The following is a 19223-nucleotide window of genomic DNA, read 5'->3' as shown; positions in this document are numbered from 1 at the left end:
AACATGCAGATACTGATACAGACTGCCTCAGGACCAACCAGCACCATTTTGAAAATGGGACCAGTGAATCACATTGAGACTGGGGATCACTCCAGCCCCATTTTGACTGGAAACCCCATAGGTAAGAGGAGTCCAGGGAGTGGAAGCGGTGGGGAGGTGAATAGGGGAAGGCCCAGAGGAGGGAAGGAGAAATTCCATTTTTAAATGTCAGCAGCACTTGGGGTTTTTTTTTTTCATTTCTGAAATGAAAAAAAACAATCACCCCCCCCCCCTCTCCTGGAATTTTAGTGGGATTTTTAAATGTTTGTTTTGTAACAAAATAAAACAAAAAACAGATTTTCATTCCTTTTTTCATTTAATTATAAAAAAAAAAAAAAAAATGAACATCTCTAATAAATAACTCACGGTTCCATTATTTATTTCAAAGTTTAACATTATTACCCCTTTCCGCCTCACTCCTTATGTTTCTAAAAGATGGAAGGGAAGCCAAATCCAAAATCAGGAATGCCTCCAGGGCCATAACAGGGGTGGGGTGAGCAGAGCAGATGCCATGGGTGCAAACCTTGCGGGGCATTGCCACAACTAACGCAGGCTGCTGCAGTCAGAGCAGAAACAAGTGGAGGAAGACATCTGTCTTCATGGAGAAGAGCAAGTGAGTTGTGCTGCTGGTTGAATCCACCCTCCCCAAGCCTGAGAAGCAAAGGCTGATCTGGGACTTCCCAGGAGAACAGCAAGCAGGCTGCGGGGCTGTGCTGGTGGAATCCGCTCTCTCTCTCTCCCCCCACCCCCATCCCCAAGCACAGCATAAGCATACTTAAGCATACTCCATGGTGAGACCGCACCTTGAATACTGTGTACAATTCTGGTCGCCGCATCTCAAAAAAGATATAATTGCGATGGAGAAGGTACAGAGAAGGGCAACCAAAATGATAAAGGGGAATGGAACAGCTCCCCTATGAGGAAAGACTAAAGAGGTTAGGACTTTTCAGCTTGGAGAAGAGACGGCTGAGAGGTCTAGAAAGAGTAGATGTGACTCAGTTATTTACTCTTTCAGATAATAGAAAGACTAGGGGGCACTCCATGAAGTTAGCATGTGGCACATTTAAAACTAATCGGAGAAAGTTCTTTTTTACTCAATGCACAATTAAACTGTGGAATTTGTTGCCGGAGGATGTGGTTAGTGCAATTAGTGTAGCTGGCTTTAAAAAAGGATTGGATAAGTTCTTGGAGGAGAAGTCCATTACCTGCTATTAATCAAGTTACCTTAGGGAATAGCCACTGCTATTACTAGCAACAGTAACATGGAATAGACTTAGTGTTTGGGTACTTGCCAGGTTCTTGTGGCCTGGTTTTGGCCTCTGTTGGAAACAGGATGCTGGGCTTGATGGACCCTTGGTTTGACCCAGTATGGCATGTTCTTAGGTTCTTCTGTTCTGGTCCCTGACCCCCCCCCCCCCACCACCACCACCACAAAGAGCTGGAGTAGATTGGACCCAGCTGGTTGCGCCCATGGAAGTGATGCCCCCTTGCCTGCTTATGGCTTCTGCAGCGGATATTACTGGCCAGGGAGAGGAGGTGATAGTTGCTGGAGTGCCTGGAGAGAGCAAACAGGTGGCTTACTCTTCTTACTCTTTATTGAAGAGGGAGGTGGTGAGGTGGAACTGGTGACCACCAAAGGCAGATTGACTTACTGGGGTTTTCGGGTACACCCTGCTTGGACAGTCACTGTGGTGGTGCCGCAGCCCTGGAACCCCTGCAAGGGGGCAGACTTGGAAAAGGATGCACTGCTGCTGCTTTCAGGTCTAAATCACTGGTGAGGAGAGAGGCTCAAAGACCACTCGGGTATGATATTGAGGGACTGAAGAAGGGGGGGGGACCACTTAGAGTAAATGGAAAAGGGGGAACCTGGAGGTAGAGTTGCCAACTCACCCCAGGTCAACCGAATAGGCTGATCCAGTTCTGGATTGCGCCATTTGTATGCATGGATTTCTAGTTCTAATTATCTAAGGGAAATCATTGGGACAGTCTGACCCAGAATGCCATGCTTTGGTCGACCTGGGGTGAGTTGCCAATCCTACCTAGGGGTTGACCACTGGTGAGGGTGAGGCAGTTCAAGGACCTCCAGGGATTTCGATGGTGGGGGTGGGGGTGGGGAGGAGGTTTGCTGACTACTATGAGGCTCAGGGTGAGGCTGGAAGCTTTCAAGGACCACTGCAGGGATGATATACAGGGGGGTGCTGGAGATTGGAGGACCACTTGGAGAGAGAGAGGAGATGGTAGAGCAAAATGCAGGAGGCCTGGGGGAGTGCTGGCAGGAGTTGGGAGTCTGGAAGACCACCAGGGATAGGGCGACTCTTGTGATGGATCTTCTGAATTATGTGACTGCATGTTCTGTACAGTCTGAATGTGATATGTTTTCTCAGGCTCATCATTCATTACTGTTATTATCCTGCATACTTTTTATGAATCATGGTCCTTGTTGTTCCCCCTGTGCCTTTCGGCACTAATTTTTGATCTCCCAACTCATTCACCGTGGCTTTTTCTTTTTGCAAAAATGACATGTCCCTTTTAATCTTCATACAGAACACTGATGCTCTCCTCTGCAGCTAAAATGCACGTTTGGAAGCACAGCCCCTTGGATTTGCTGCTGAGTGACTTCCTTTTTGTGGCTGACGATGCCCACATCGGTTGCTGTGACTCGGATCTCTTTCGTATGCTGCAGCGCCATTTCAGCTGCAACAGCCTTTTCATGCTCTGTTCAAAGAGCCAGATTTCACTTCAGCACTGAGACAGTGCTGACATGTTTCATTGTAGACCTGATGTTCATGAAGCAGGTTGTTCAGGAATTTACAGTGCTACGTGATTCTTCATTGCTCAGCCATATAGGTGGCAATGCTCTCATTACAATCTTGATTCTACTTGTGGAACTGAAACTTTTGCACTATGATAAACGGCATAGCTAAGAAATAGGCTTTTAGCAATGCTATGATCCCGTACATCTATAAGGTGGCCAACTCGGAGTACCTGAAAAAGAGGACACTTGCCTCCAAAAAGAACATAATTCAGAAGAAAAATGTGCATTGAATTTACATATATAATTAGCAGAAATTAATTTGAATATGCAAATATGTTTACATAGGTGAGACATTATAAATTATTACTATAATTTAAATAGAAATACAACTCATTATAATGTAGAAGACTCTAATCAAGTATGCAGATTATGTTAGTATAGTAATGAGCTGCTTGCATGCAAATGCTTTGGAAAGGCATGCAAAGCAGCTTATTACTAAGCAATTTCATGTTAATGAAATAATGCAGCTTGCCTGAAAAATTGCAAGCCATGTTATTTTCATGAAAGTTAGGTACAACTCAGAAGCTGTAGCTAACTTTCCCTGGGAGCATCGAGACACTAATGTGGGTCCTGATCTCAAACAGTTGCAAACATTTTCTGCTTCTAATAGGAATGTTTTCTAAGTTGGTTGTATTACATAAATGTAATAATAGTGTGATTTTCATTGGATACTAATCAAAGCGGCATCATTACTGGACAGTTGCAAAACAGGGATATTAATGATTTTACCAATCAGTTTGTTTACTGGACAAACTGCCATCATTAACCTTGTATTCCCTAAGAAGGGAGACTTGTTTTGGGAGCCACTTTCTTCTAAGTTGTTTGTATTAATTATGGAACCGTTCCTTTTATGATCAGATAATTCCATAATGGGATTCCAGTCTGGGGAAAAATGGTTATAAAATCTCACTTTATGCAGACTATATTCTACTGTACATTCAGAACCCAAGGTCATCTATAGCTCAGTGATGAAGAGCTTGGAGAGGTTTGGGGAGGAGTTGGATTATCTGGGAGAAGGAAATCAATACTTAGCTTGTACATTAGAGATGCATGCATTTCAATAACTAAGGATTTGGGGAGACAAAAATTGTAATAATGTATTAGGCATAATTTGATGCCTCTGATGGAATGTGTGAATCTGATTTGGAAAGACAGAAGTCTTTGCTCCTTTTTGATGATCTGGAGGATTAACAATAATTTTGCCAAAATTGTTGTATGTATTTAGAGCTACTCCTCTGGTGATTTGTACAGAGATATTCAAGAAAATGGATGGAATTTTATGTAGATTTACATGAGCTGGTAAGGGACCTAAGGTTAAATTCAACACGTTACAAAAGTCCTAGAGACAAGGTGGATTGAATTTGCCTGATTTTAAAGTATATTTCTGGGTCTCTCACTGGGCAAACATTTCAGGCCAGTTGCAGAAAGGTTGTTATGGGAACCGGCTGCTGTAGGCCACAGCCTGCTCCCTCCACCTACCTCCGCGGCTGCCCACCACTTGCTAGCCCTGGAAGTCTCGTGGCCACGGGGCACCACGGTCGCCATGCTCTCTCTGCTCCGGGCTCCTGCCGGGCCACTGGTGCAGCTGCTCCTTCCCGGCCATTTGCTCCCTCCGCGCAGGACCTCCGCCAAGCCTCCAATGCTGTTGCTCCTTCCTGACTGCGTGCTTCTTCCGCGCAGGAATCCCACCAGGCCTCCGACGCTGCTACTCCTTCCCGGCTATGCGCCCCCCCCTTGCGGGGTCTATGTCAGGCCTCCGATGCTGCTGCTTCATCTCGGCCTGGATGCGGTGGTGCCCAGCCCCACAGGGATGTCCTGTGCTCCTAGACGTGCTCAGGCGCACGGCCTCTGACAACATTTAAGGGAATCGCTATGGAGGTGCTAGGGCCCCTCCCTCTTGACCCGGGACTATTTAAGGCAAGGCCTTCCTGCAAGCCCTGGCCTTGGCTACTCAGCTCCTGCTTGTGTTCCTGATAGTCCCATTCCTGTATTCTTGTTTCTGACTGACTAGACCTCTGCTGGTACCTGACCTCCGAGATTCGCTGCCTGCCTAGACCTCTGCTTGTATGTGACTCCGAGATTCGCTGCCTGCCAAGATCTCTGCTTGTACCTGACCTCCGAGATTCGCTGCCTGCCAAGACCCCTGCTTGTACCTGACCTCCGAGACACACTGCCAGCCAACACCTCAGTTTACACCTGACCTCCAGCCATGTCATCTGCCTTGCCTTGCCAGCTCCTGCCTTCTATTCATCCTTGCCTGTTAAGAGCTACACCTGCACCCGGACTCTGTCTCCTGAGGCCCCACGTAAGTCCAGCCGGCCCCGGTATCCAGGGCTCAACCTGAAGGGAATGTGGGCTGGTAGTGGTGAAGCGTCAACGGGGTCTCAGGCTTCCCATTAGCCTCGCCTGCCAATGGTGGAGACCTGTGGGACTCCTCCCCACAGGTGCTACCAACTTTCCCTTGGCCCAAGGATCTATGCTCCATAACAAAGGTGAGTCTACACTGGAACACTGCAATGTTTCCTAACATTGCAAGATCTCTAAATCTTGAGAGCCATGAAGAGGGTCTGGTTACTTCTCCCATGAAGCTACTGATTACAATCTGGGCAAAAGCACATACATTTGTGAGGGGAATCTGGTGGCTTCACCTTATACACTCTTCTCTGGGAAAATCAAAAGCTCACAGATTTATTAATTTTAGAAGAATATGATATTTGAAGAAAGAAGAGAATCCACACCCCTGAGCAATTATATGATGAAACCTAGCTAAAGATATTTGAGCAATTAAAGGAGGAATATGATATTCCCAATACATTTTTTTCAGATATTTGCAACTAAGACATGCATCGAGTACTGTGCTGAGGGGTAAGGATCACAGCCATTAGTTTCTTGGTTTGAAAAGTTGATGCTAAAGTACGACAGAGTCCTTTTAAAGCATTCTAAGAGATGAAGGGGAAACAACCTGTGCAGGTGCTGAATTTAAGGCAGAAATTAGAGGGGAAATGGGACTATCTTTTCTGCTGAGTATTGGGAAGAGGTTCTGATGTCCTCTGTACTTATCTCCATTAATGCTAGCTTAGTAGCTATTTAGACTACTCTAAAGCTTTGTGGTTAGACATAAGAACATGCCATACTGGGTCAGACCAAGGGTCCATCAAGTCCAGCATCCTGTTTCCAACAGAGGCCAATCCAGGCCATAAGAACCTGGCAAGTACCCAAAAACTAAGTCTATCCCATGTTACCGTTGCTAGTAATAGCAGTGGCTATTTTCTAAGTCAACTTAATTAATAGCAGGTAATGGACTTCTCCTCCAAGAACTTATCCAATCCTTTTTTAAACACAGCTATACTAACTGCACTAACCACATCCTTTGGTAACAAATTCCAGAGTTTAATTGTGCGTTGAGTAAAAAAGAACTTTCTCTGATTAATTTTAAATGTGCCACATGCTAACTTCATGGAGTGCCCCCTAGTCTTTCTATTATCTGAAAGAGTAAATAACCGATTCACATCTACCCGTTCTAGACCTCTCATGATTTTAAAGACCTCTATCAAATTCCCCCTCAGCCGTCTCTTCTCCAAGCTGGACAGTCCTAACCTCTTTAGTCTTTCCTCATAGGGGAGCTGTTCCATTCCCTTTATCATTTTGGTAGCCCTTCTCTGTACCTTCTCCATTGCAACTATATCTTTTTTGAGATGCGGCGACCAGAATTGTACACAGTATTCAAGATACGGTCTCACCATGGAGCGATACAGAGGCATTATGACATTTTCTGTTTTATTCACCATTCCCTTGGGAAGAGAAGGATGTATGTTCATTACACCAAGACAATAGAATAGAGAGTAAGAAGATTACAGAAACTGTCTTAGATAAGCATTCAGGCTCTATGACTGGCTGCTGGGATATCCTTAGCAGGGTGGACAGGAATAACTGGGCTGACTAGATGAGTCTGTTGATCTTTTTGTGCCATCATCTACTATGTTATTATGGGGCCTGTGCACTAGAGCTTAGCATGCATGCTAAGGCTGTTTAGCATGCTCCAAAAATAGTATGCTATATATAAAAGCCTTAATGTACGTGCTAAACCAGTCTGAAAAGCCTAGTGTGTCTATGCTAAAATTAGCATGTGCACACATGTAAATGAAGGAACATCAGATGCAAATGAGTAGTGAGTATGGCTAAATAGCATGGTATGATCTCCATCATATTTGCTATGATCTAAAATTTAAGACCTGCCTCAGACCAGTTGTTAAGTTTTTAGTGTGCACCCTATTTCAAGGATTTGGCAAACAGGACGCTTTGGGGTTACTTATGGAGGAGCCTTTCCACCTCTTATTCATGGTCCTCTGAGACAGACACCCTGCATGGCATGGATAGAATGGATGCCACTGAAGTGGGGAGAACATCTTTGAGGGATGGGACTCATGGTATTGGCAGTTGCCTGAATGTGCTTTGGTGGTGATGGCCATGGCTGTCATTGCTGTGGTGTCATGGGGCAGCAAGCTGGAGTCAGGGAGCACTCCCCACATAAGCAGGATAGGACCACAGGGCCATACTGGAGCTGGTCTTTTGCCCCCTCCGCTGCAGGTTGTGCCCTTGAGTTTTGGGGGCTGGTAGGACTTGCCTTCTTGAGAACATCAGGGTGCTGGCGTGGAGTAGGATCTGTGTATAGGCTGGGAGCTGGCAACAGGCACAGGCTGGGAGCTGAAACCAGGTACTGACTGGAAACTGGATCCAGGCACTGACTGGGAGCTGGATATGGAGCACAGGCTAGGGGCTGGATACGGAGCACAGACTGGGGGCTGGATACAGACAGCGCACAGGTTAGGGGCTGGGTAGAGCACAGGCTAGGGGCTGGAGGACAAGAGCAAGGCCTGAGGCAAAAAGACAAGGGCAAAGCCTGGGAAATAGACAAGGACTGGATTGGGCAATGCAAGGCAGAACAAGGACTTAATAAGGACTGGACTAGACAGCACAGGCAAGAATAAACAGGAAAGCGCAACAAGGCTCTAGGCTAGCTAGGAGACCCTATCAGCCTCGGAAGCCATAGGGTAAGGCAGGAAAACCCAAGAAGGCACTGAGCATAGCAGGTAGACCTGGGAGTCCGTAAGGCAAGGCCAGACAGTCTGGAAGGGCCCAGATCAAGGCAAGAGTCCAAAAGAGGCCACAGAGCAAGGTAAGAGGCCAAGAAGGGCCAAAAGGCAAGGCAGGATATCTGGGTAGGCCACAAGGCATGGCAGAATAACCAGCAAGGTAGAAGACCTGGGTAGGCCACAGCGCAAGGCAGAGTAACAAAGTAAGGCTGGCCAGGTCAGAGAGCTGAGGTGACTCAATGAAGAGGCACTGAGGGATTGGACAGGTTGGGTTAAATAGGGCTGGGGCCGAGGAATCAGGTGATCAGGAAAGTGGTGACTTGCATAGTTGGGAGTGGGACTCACTGAGGACCCCTGGTGGAAGGGAGGCTATGCAGTCTGTAATGTGCAATTTGTCTCAAAATAACTGTAGGCATTCTGAGGCTTTGGCATGAACAGCTTTCAACATACCATTGCTGCCTCGACAGGATGCTTGTAGAGGAGGCATGGACGAATACTATTGTCACCCTGATTTAGGGCTTGCAGATTTCTTTCTTTGCATCAATGGGATGAATGTGGCTGGCTAAGGCACCTCCTGATGCCAGTCCTTCTCCTCCTTGGCAGACATCAGAGGTGCAAGCGTTTAGTCTATATTTTTTTTCCCTACTGGAAATTTCTTCTCTTCTTTCAGCTCCTCATCTGTAGTCCAGATGCTTTTCCATTTCTGCTTTCAGCACTGGCAACCAACCCCATTTGTCAGGCTTATATACAGGTTTGCAACATGCTCATTTTAGTGTATACACAGGGCTGGTGCTTCCCAATAGGCAACCTAGGTGGTTGCCTAGGGCTCCAGTCATTAGGGGGCGGCAAAGAGCAGCCATGTAGACCCGCAAGCAGAGCCCATCTCACTCACAACTGAGAGGAGAAGAGACATGACGGGATGCAAGCAGCACCCATCCTGCTCACGGCCAAGAGAAGCAGAGTCTCGGCAGGCCACGAGTGGCACCTGTTTGTGTGTGTGTGTGTGTGTGAGTGAGAGGGATTGTGTGTGTGTGACAGAGCAATGGTGTTAGTGAGAGAGAGGGAGGGAGCCTGCTTAAGGGTGCATGTGTGAATGAGACAAGGAACCTAAGTGTGTGTCTAAGAGAGGGGCCCTGTCTGAGTGAATATGGTCGGGGACAGAGCTGGCGTCTGGATCAGGGGAGGGCAGGCGTAAGACAGAAGGTTTGCTTAGGGCACCTAATACCCTTGCACCAGCCCTGTGTATACACATTATTTTATGGCAGTCTCATGCTATTTAGCACAGAGACACTATTAATGCATAGAAATTACAGTTGTATGAGTTAGTGCTTTTTAGTATGTGTGCTAAAAGATGGTACATTGCATGATTAGTATTTTAGCATGCATGTTAAATGTTTACTGACACACACTCTAAAATACTTTTGCATGAGTTTTAAGTGTATAGGCCCCTCTATGTCCAACAGTAGTCTTAGATCTCTCAAGGTGACATATGTGTACATAAACCCTGGATTAGGATATTTGAATGAACAATCTGGAGTTTATGCGTACATACAGTACAAGAAGGCTCCTAACCTATCAGGAACAGTTTTAGCCAACTTAAAGGCTGATGCAGTATCGGGTGCTGAGGTCAGTGCACCGTAAAACATGCAGATAGATGCGTGTTTTGCACATGCTAGACTTACGCCCCATGCAATACTGGGATCAGCGCATCCAAAACGCATATCCAAACCAGTGCATAGCTAATAGCACTCATCCCATGTAAATTCCATGTAGATGAAGCTATTAGCTAATTTATCACCTGATTTAAAAAAAACTCCCATGTGGCCAATACTCCCAGTGTAATGCGGCAAATTTAACTCCAGCCTGGGAGCTGGCATTAAGGCTGGCCACAGTCAAGGGCTCTATCAAAAAACAAAAATCCTGCTTTCTGTGATTTTTCCTATTAGTATCGCCGCGATATAAAATAGGAGGAACCATAGAAAGCAGCATTGCGCAAAAAATAAAATCTTTTAAAAAAAAAAATTCTGGACGCCCAATATACATGCACAATATACACAGTTCAGGCCTTGTATATTGCGCATGTTTTTTGTGCCGGCAGCCGAAGAAAACGGATGCTCGTAGTGAGCGTTTGTTTTCCTGATCCACACTGACAGCCACGTCTCCTGGGCACTAGGGACGCACAATTTTCCCTAGCGCCTCCGGTTGGCAGCTCATTACCGTATTGCATCGTGACCCAGGAGAGGTGGGTGGGGGGGTTAGGAAAGCGGATGATCAATCACGAGCGCCCGTTTTTCGCGTGCCGATATTGCAGCGGCCTGTTAATTTCTAAACTCCAATATTCAAGCATTTCAAAGGGTCACTGATGGTTAGACATCAGTTGGCACCTTTACCGTGTGTATCCTGATTATTCTTTCTGGCTCATGCTCTTAGAATTTGTCTCTGAGAAATTCAAAACGGAGCGAAAAGTACAGGAATAAGTCTGCACAGGACAAAGCTAGACCAAATATCTATGCAGAATGAGAAAAATTCCATGGTATGAATGTCTCCGATACATGTCTGTCTGGTCAGCTCAGGTCTCACTGAGACCTCCCGGGTAAGTCTATCCACCAGTGACTACTTGCATGGTGAAAATGGCTCATGAAGGTGAGAGTTTTTCGAGTTGGTGTCATATGACAAATTAGTACCTACGCTACAGTGCTTACCATCTGATGGTGGTGGCTCAGGAAATAACTAATTATAATGCCCTTTCAGAATAGTCAAAGCATGTAAAAAGTGTTTATAGCTAGTCAGGGGAGAACGGGATTTGAGAGAGCACACCCTACCTGTGGATAATATACAGGCCAATAAAAACATCCCGGTATTTTCAGTGCAGAAAAAAAAAAATGGGTCAAAACTGGAGCCAGTTTTGCACAGTGGCAAACCTTTATTTAAATGCCCTCTTACGGAAAGCATGCCAGTGGGTGCCCAGTGGGACTTTAATCGCCAGCAGGGTGCGTCAGTGGATGGCTATCTGCACTCTGGAGCTCATTCGTTCATTATAACTTACGCATTATTAGAATATTTGTTTTGATTCGTTTTGCTTTTCTTTCTTAGGAGCGACTAACAGACGTAGCGCTGCCTTTCATAAATATCGCTTTATTTTTATTTAAGCTGGTCAAGTTTACCGAGGGCTTCAAAAATACTTTTATGGCTCCAGGTGCTCAAAAATGTCTCATTTTTTCCTTCTATTGCCAAGATTCATTTACCAGTTTGGATAATTTATCCTTCACGGACATTTTATTGCTGGAGTGAATAAGCTCTTACCCATGTATATTTCTGATACAATTGCAATATTTTATTTGCGTTTGTTTGCATTTTTACAAATGGATGTTTTAAGACTAATGTATGTCTTTAAAGTTCAGTGAAGGAGTCGGGTCTGCATTTTAGGTAAATGCTTTAGCTGTGGTGTACAATCAGTACACAAAAGCCAAAGATGAAAACGGTAATTGCTCTTTAGAGCCAAGGAAGGAAATGATTTACTTGGATAACCGTGGGGGCCCCAGGGAAGAGGTTTCACAGTGAGCTCTTGTATAGCACCATAGAGAAAAATTTCACCTTAGCAAACTTCAAATGAGCCGAGCTACCGGATTATTGAGTGCATTTGTAAGCGCAGCACAATGCTCGACCCCCAGTTGACTCTGGAGTGTTTTACGCACCCTCCCAGCCTAAAACCCAAAGCATTCTGGTACCTTTAGTCCTTTTGAGACGTAGAAGAGTCAGTATCTGAATAAATCGGGATTAAAAAAAAAAAACAAGAAAAAGAAAACCAGACTTGAAAACAAACCCACAGTCTGCTGGAGATTCACCTTAAGACCCATGGTTTCTTAAACGGAGCTATTTTGTCTTTAATAAAGATAATATTTTGCTTTGATGAGTATTTGTAAGGTCATAAAGGCAGTGGTTGGCTGGGCTGGGCAGCATGAGCTTTGCCCTCGGGGCCCCTGCATGGCTCTGAACATTCCAGAAAGGGGGTGGATAGAATCTGAAGTGAGGCCTGCAACGTAACCTCTGAGGAACCTCAGGCATGAGGGCTAGAAGGCAAGCGTGGGATAATCTAAAGGTGACCTATCTGAACGTAAGTGAATTTGTAAACCCTCGTTTGTCCCTGAAGGAAGAAAACCTATGTCTTCTGTTAAATCTTGCAAAGTGCGAGCCAGGTCATTCTTGTGTTACTGTTGAGCATATACTGGAATAAAACCCAGGATAGAATTCTGAACAGAGTGAGGCAGTGTTAACAGGGACCCTCAACCTGACAGCATCGTAATATAGTTGTACAACTCTTAAGCAAGGCTTGACTGTAAATGGATTCTGTGAAATTTCCAAATGTATTTACCTATTGTCCATTTATGCATCTCTCCATCCCTCTATCTGCAGCCTCTTTTCACTAAGATGTTAACTTTAAAACAAGCGTGCGGGTGCCCTTATATGTGCGTATGTGCGCGCAAGCGCACATAGGCAGAAATTTAAATCATGCGTGCAATTACACGCATACAATTTAAAATACACCTAACGTGCGTATAGTGCTAATTTTAAGTGGTTACATGCCAAACATAGTTTGTGTATCTTCCTTAGGACTTTGTCGGCTTTAACGCGTGCATGTAAGCGGGTTATAAAACATGCATGTACTGAAGGACAATCTCAGTTTTACCAATTAGTCCACCAGTTTGCCCAGTCTATCTCGAGATCATCCAGACCCCTCTGGTTCTTCAGCCTACACTCCCCCCAGTTTACCCAGACCCTTTCACCCAGTAGTTTTAGGCTTAAAAAGAGATTTCTGCAGACTTACACCTCATCAAGAGCAGAAGTAAATATGTGCGGCTAAGAGTCCGCTGCGTGCTGAGACGGATTTACGTATGTAAATGTTGGCCCTGCCTCAGACCGCCTTTGAAATGCATTGACTCTGTCCTTTTTTCCCCACACATTTGTTTGCTCACGCAAGCGCATATACACATGTAATTGGGCCATTTTAAAATATGAGTCGCTTGCACTTGGCCCAGATACTAGCGTATATGAGCCTTTTAACTTAAGCAATCTTAAAATTCATCCGTAAGGTTTTTCATATAGAGATAAAATTGGTGAAAGAATTGATTATGATCTTTAATCTATTTTTAAATATATGTTATATCCATCATTCAAAATATATGGTTATATCCATCATTCAAAATAAAATACAGAGACTTTGTTAAGGATAAAACAAGCAAATATTTTTCATGTAGGATTCCTGCTGATCCACAAGGATCTGTAAGGAACATGGAGCTGTAAAAACATGGAGGCAGAGGGTGAGTGTGAAGTTACCTCTGGAGCCCTTTTTAAATATTGGTGTTACATTGGCCACTTTCCAGTCTTCAGGTACAAAGGATGATTTTAATGATAACTTATAAATTACTTGTAATAGGTCTGAAATTTCATTTTTGAGTTCTTTCAAAACCCAGGTGTGTATACCATCTGATCCAGGTGATTTGCTACTCTTCAGGTCAGATTGACAAACTGAAAAGTAGCAAATCACCTGAACCAGATGATATATACCCCATGGTTCTGAAAGAACTAAAATATGAAATTTCAGACCTATTACAAGTAATTTGTAACCTATCATTAAAATCATCCATTGTACCTGAAGACTGGAAAGTGGCCAATGTAACCCTAATATTTAAAAAGGGCTCCAGAGGTGATCCGGGAACTTATAGACTGGTGAGAATAACGTCAGTGCCAGGAAAAGTCATGGAATTTATTATAAAGCATAAAATCACAGAACATATAGATAGACATGGTTTAAAGGCTCATAGCCAGCATGGATTTATCCAAGGGAAGTCTTACCTCACAAATCTGCTAAACTTTTTTTTGAAGGTGTTGATAAACATGTGGATAAAGGTGAACCAGTAGATGTGGTGTATTTGAATTTTCTGAAGGCATTTGACAAAGACCCTCATGAAAGGCTTCTAAGAAAACTAAAAAGTCATGGGATAGGAGGAGGAGATGTCCTTTTGTGGTATGCAAACCGGTTAAAGACAGAAAACAGAGAGTAGGATTAAATGGTCTGCTTTTGCAGTGGAAAAAGGTAAACAGTGGAGTGCTACAGGGATCTGTTCTTGGACTGGTGCTTTTTAATATATTTATAAATGGTCTGGAAAGGGGTATGATGAGTGAGGTGATCAAATTTGGAGATGACACAAAATTATTCAGAGTAGTTAAATCACAAGTGGATTTTGATAAAATGCATGATAGCCTTGTGTGACTGGAAGAATGGGTGTCCATATGGCAGAGGAAATATACTGTGGACAAGTGCAAGGTGATGCACATAGGGAAAAGAACCCATGCTGTAGTTATACAATGTTGGGTTCCATATTAGAAGTTACCACCCAGGAAAAAGATCTGAGTGTCATAGTTGATATTACACTGAACTCTTTGGCTCAATATGCTATGGCGGTCAAAAAAGCAAACAGAATATTAGGAATTATTAGAAAGGGAATTACAAATAAACAGAGGATGTCATAGTGCCTCTGTATTGTTCCATTGTGAAACCGCACCTTAAATACAGTGTGCAGTTCTGGTCACCGCATCTCAAAAAAAATATAGTTGCATTGGAGAGAGTGCAGAGAAAGGCGAACAAAAGGATAGAGGGCATGGAATGGCTCCCTTATGAGGAAAGGCTAAAGAGGTTAGGGCTGTTCAGCTTGAAGAAGAGATGGCTGAGAGGGGATATGATGGAGGTCTGCAGAATTATGAAAGGATTTGAATGGGTAAATGTGAATTGGTTATTTCCTCTTTCAGATAGTGCAAGGACTGTGAGGCACACCATGAAGTTAGCAAGCAGCACATTTAAAACAAATCAGAGAAAATTATTTTTCACTCAACTCACAATTAAGCTCTGGAATTCATTGCCAGGGGATGTGGTTAAGGCAATTAGTCAGGTCTGCAATGGAGTTAGTGCATGCAAATTTGTCTCATGCATATTTACTGTGGATATCCTGAAAACCTGACTGGCTAGTTGTGTCCCAAGGACTGGGTCAAGAACCCATGTTATAGATTATAGTTCTGTCTGTCACAAACATAGAACAATTCCAGATTGTAATACAGCATTTAGAAATGAAGTACTGTGATTGGTTAGATGATATGCTACTATTATTCTGTGGTAAAATTTCACGTATCACATGCTTAGCTGGGATCCCATTGGCCTGTATATCTTAGAAAATGACTAGCTTAAGTGGTTTTGGCTGTTTTCTAATACAAAAGGTTAAAACCAGGTGTATGTACTTTCTTGGTGGGGCATATGGTCAATCTTCCAGAGCATGTGGTAAAATCTGTTCTTTTGCACAGTCATGATTTATTGCTCATGTGTTATATACAGGAAGTGCAGAGTGACCCTGATAAAAACTACAGGTTATAAGAAACTTTTATTGGACCAGCATAAGAACTATCTAAAGAAATAGTCCTATATAATTTGTTGATCCCTTCTTTGGCTGTCAGAAATAGGGACCTGTGTCCAAAGACATCTGAGGAACATACCTACACAGTCTTGATAGATCATGTGCAAAGTCTTTGTATAATTCTTGTGATGATCAATAAACAATATCACCATCTGCAAAGAATTTCTTGGAGGCAAGGCATCTAGTTGATGGAGCAGAAAACTGTAACTCCACCAGCCCTCCCTGTGTGAACTCAAGTAATTCACAAAAACTCCCTTTATACACACACAATGAGACCTTCCGTGACTTTGCAAGATCCCAAGAAGAGTTATAAAATGTACTTTGATGAAACACAAACAAAAAAGATCAGATGGGCATGAGAAGGTGTCATGTGTGTTAAATATTAAAAATATGTCTACATCTATTTATATCATGCTCTTAGGATACAGGTAAGATCGTGCATATTACCTCATGGCCAGAGATGCTTGCAGTGCTCAGAAAAGAAACCTTAGTCTCGCTGAGGATCTCCTGAAATTTGACTTACTGGTGAAAGTTATTTTGAGGATTCATGAGAACACAGGACAAATGGAAGCAGTATATCTGGGCCATTAGCACTCCATCTGTTTCAGGTGCTATTAATTTGCTTCTGCATCATCATGGCAATGTTAGTGCCTTGCTGCGTCAGTGCTAAGGAAGTGCAATGTCCTGAGTGCGCGGAATTTTGAGAAATGGCAAATTATTTTATGTAGAATTAAGACTTAATGATACCTTTCATTACATGCTCCCGCCCTCTAATGTGGTGGGCCTGATTCACTAAGGGGCGGATATTCAAAGTGCAACTGAGTGTCCTTCTTAGTCAACTAAACTGTAGCCAGCAAAGTTAAGCTATTTTCAGCCGTAACCTAACAGGCAAGGTTGCCATTGAACCTAAATCTAAACCTGGCCACGGTCTAGCCGGCTAGATGTAGGTCAGTAATATCCGCGCCCAGGGTTAAGCATTTAAACTTAGCCAGATAGTGCTGAAAATTGGTGCTAGCTGGTTAGGTCCTTCCCCCGACCCTGCCTCAAAAAACACCTCATGAAAGTAGGCAGCTAGATTTAAGTGCTCTGTGGAGGGGTATCCAACTGCCTGACGTCTTGATCAGGCAGCTACATCCCTTTGAATATCGGTCCCTAAGCTTTTTATGCCCTAGGCACAGACTGAGAGAAATGTCAGAGTGGATCAGGCCCCGTGTCTTTATATGTACAACACACCCACTATTTTTTGCCATTTTTTGTTTTGAACACAGGTAAAGGTCTGGTTCCAGAACAGACGAACAAAGCAGAAGAAGGACCAGAGCAGGGACTCTGAAAAAAGATCCTCCTCGAGCTCGGAATCTTTTGCCACGTGTAATATTTTACGCCTGTTGGAACAAGGTAGACTCTTGTCTGTGCCTGCCCCACCCAATTTACTTTCCCCAAATCAGAATGCCATTGGGACTCACACCGGGAATGGCTCCAGCCTGGGGACTTCAGGAAACACATCCCCCGGGATAAGCGGCACTCCTCCGGGCGCCGGAGCCTTCAACATCCAAGTTCCCTCACTCGCTTCCTCATCCTCCCCCAGGCTGCCAACCCCTCTTTGTTTCTCTGGTCCAATACTGGGGAGTTTACACGAACTACCCACCGGGTATGGATTGGGTACCTCAGCGTTTGAGCCTTACACACGATTGGAAAGGAAAGACAGTGGCCCCAGCAAGAAGCACAGTTCTTAAACAAGCACAAAATGCTCAAGATCCACCGTATCCCTTCTTCTTCCCAGTATCACACACTGGCTGATAGCTTTGAAAGTGGAAACGCAAAGACTGTTTTACCAAAGGTTTCACGTGGCGTCTGTGTGTGTGTGTGTGTGCCTGTTTCATGGAAACCCGTTGAACATGCATGATGGGGGGAAACGCCCTAGGGCTGAAGAAATGAGCTGGGCGCCTTTGCCCATCTGCCCTTTGTAGTTGCCACATTTGAATGGTGCTTAACTGCTCAGTTGCCACAATTTAATATATTTTTTACACGAGTACTTTGCTGTGCCATTGGTAACGTGAAGAGGGAGATGGGCTGGTTGAGAGAAGGGGGGTTCTACCTGCCCGCCCGTTCTTCGGGAAAGTGTACAATTTATTATGAGGTACAGGAGTTAGGAGCTGCAGCTAGAGTTGGATAACAGTGATACACCATTGTTTTATTTTGTTCATTGATTGTTCCGATGCCCTTGATAACCACCAGGTCTCCTGTATTATACCTGGGGTTGCTGCCCGGGGCCCATTGCTTGTTTCTGTGAACCCAGTGGCCAAACGCTATCAGGATTCTTGCTAGACATTTTACCAGGATGCAGGATGTGCAGGACAAGGCCTAGCTATCGGGGATTGGTAAATCTTCCAGTAAGCAATTGCAACACTGTATTAAGGACAGTAACCTATAACCAGGTGTGTGGCAGGAGGTATTTGATTCAATGATTTATTGTACCTGAATACTAATAATGTTATAAGCCACCTTCAGCATTATTTGGAAGGTTGGCTAATAATAATTTAAAAAAAAATATATATATATAGGCCCTGATCTCATTCTGCAAGGGCCATGGTCAATTACCAATTTACCTCACACATTGGCATGGGTTTCTATATTTATTAGATGACTTAATCACAAAAAAATGTACATGCACAAAATATTCTCAGATGGATATTTGGCAAATATATCAATCACTCGTATGGCTTACCCCGGGGTCATGTGACTGTGCTTGTCCAATCAGGATGCTTGATGGCCGTGTCCTGTTATTTGGGAGTATCTGATGGAATACTGATAGAGATGGTCCCTCTTTTCCACAGACAGTGCAACCGACCACAGTACGTTAGACAAAACTAAAGTGACCATAGTGGTTTGAGACCAAACTGTGCAGCAGCCTTGGTTTTACATGCAACTGTGAAGCATAAGATTTTACATTTGTGCTTGGGACTCCATTAAATTTTAATTTCTGAAAGTCAAAAGACTGCATGTGTCTGACTTTAGAAGCATTCTTATGTCTTTGGAATTCAAATTAATAATAATAATAATAATAATACTCCAACTCATAAAGAAATAATTACAAGCAGCTAACGTTTTTGGAGGTCAGTACAGTGATTTCTACCAGTGAAAGGCCCTCTAAAATGATGTTAAGTGAAAGCCCGTAATTCACAACAGCGAACTTTGGCACAAGCCCTTTGATCTAAATTCTGAAAGATCAGAGTTTAGCACTGGTGGACAATCCACTTTACGCTGAGCAAGTCTAGGCTTTTTCTTTTCAGGGTAAACTCAAGTCAAAATTGGAAGAGTGTGAGAGATGATTCCCATCAAGCCCCAGCAGAGGCAGAGCTTCCAGCAACACACTGTATTAGGGCAAAATGTTTCTTGAACAACAAAATATAGCAGTTATCTCTTGGTTACATACTTTTGCCCAAGCTGCCATACCAACCCCACAAAAAGCAGAGGCTGCCATGAAAACTGTTGATGCTTTGTGGCTCTGCCTTTCCTGGTTTCTAGTTCTACATTACACATTGGTACATCAATACCAGTCTACTAATTGTTTTGTGAGAAACATTTTGACTGAATTTTTTTTTCTTTGGGACTACATGTGGCAGTCTGTACTAACACATGCAGGTAAAAAAAATCTTTATCCAATGTATGTCCGTCAGCATGCTTTTCCTTCCAAGGCTCCTACAAATGCATATCTTACAGCTTCCCTCCAGTGACAACATTCTCTCCATAAACCTGTGATTTTCAGCTCATGGCTGAGTGTATGAGTGGAAATCACATTTTTTTGTGCACTCA

General features: G+C 43.8%; 1 protein-coding gene across 1 annotated transcript in view; it reads left to right on the top strand.

Moving 5' to 3' along the window:
• The window catches only part of VAX2 (ventral anterior homeobox 2), a 162100-nt gene extending 143703 nt beyond the window's left edge, over nt 1-18397 (top strand). Inside the window, exon 3 of the mRNA XM_029594339.1 lies at nt 16679-18397. Within this exon, the coding sequence (XP_029450199.1) occupies nt 16679-17143 (465 nt within the window). The 3' untranslated portion in view covers nt 17144-18397. The remainder of the gene's footprint in view (nt 1-16678) is intronic.
• The last annotated feature ends 826 nt before the right edge of the window (nt 18398-19223 follow it).

This window comes from Rhinatrema bivittatum, chromosome 1 (assembly GCF_901001135.1).
Source record: "Rhinatrema bivittatum chromosome 1, aRhiBiv1.1, whole genome shotgun sequence".
Taxonomy (NCBI): Eukaryota; Metazoa; Chordata; class Amphibia; order Gymnophiona; family Rhinatrematidae; genus Rhinatrema; species Rhinatrema bivittatum.
The sequence above is the reverse complement of the archived record's forward strand: the minus strand, read 5'-3'. Positions and strand labels throughout refer to the sequence as shown.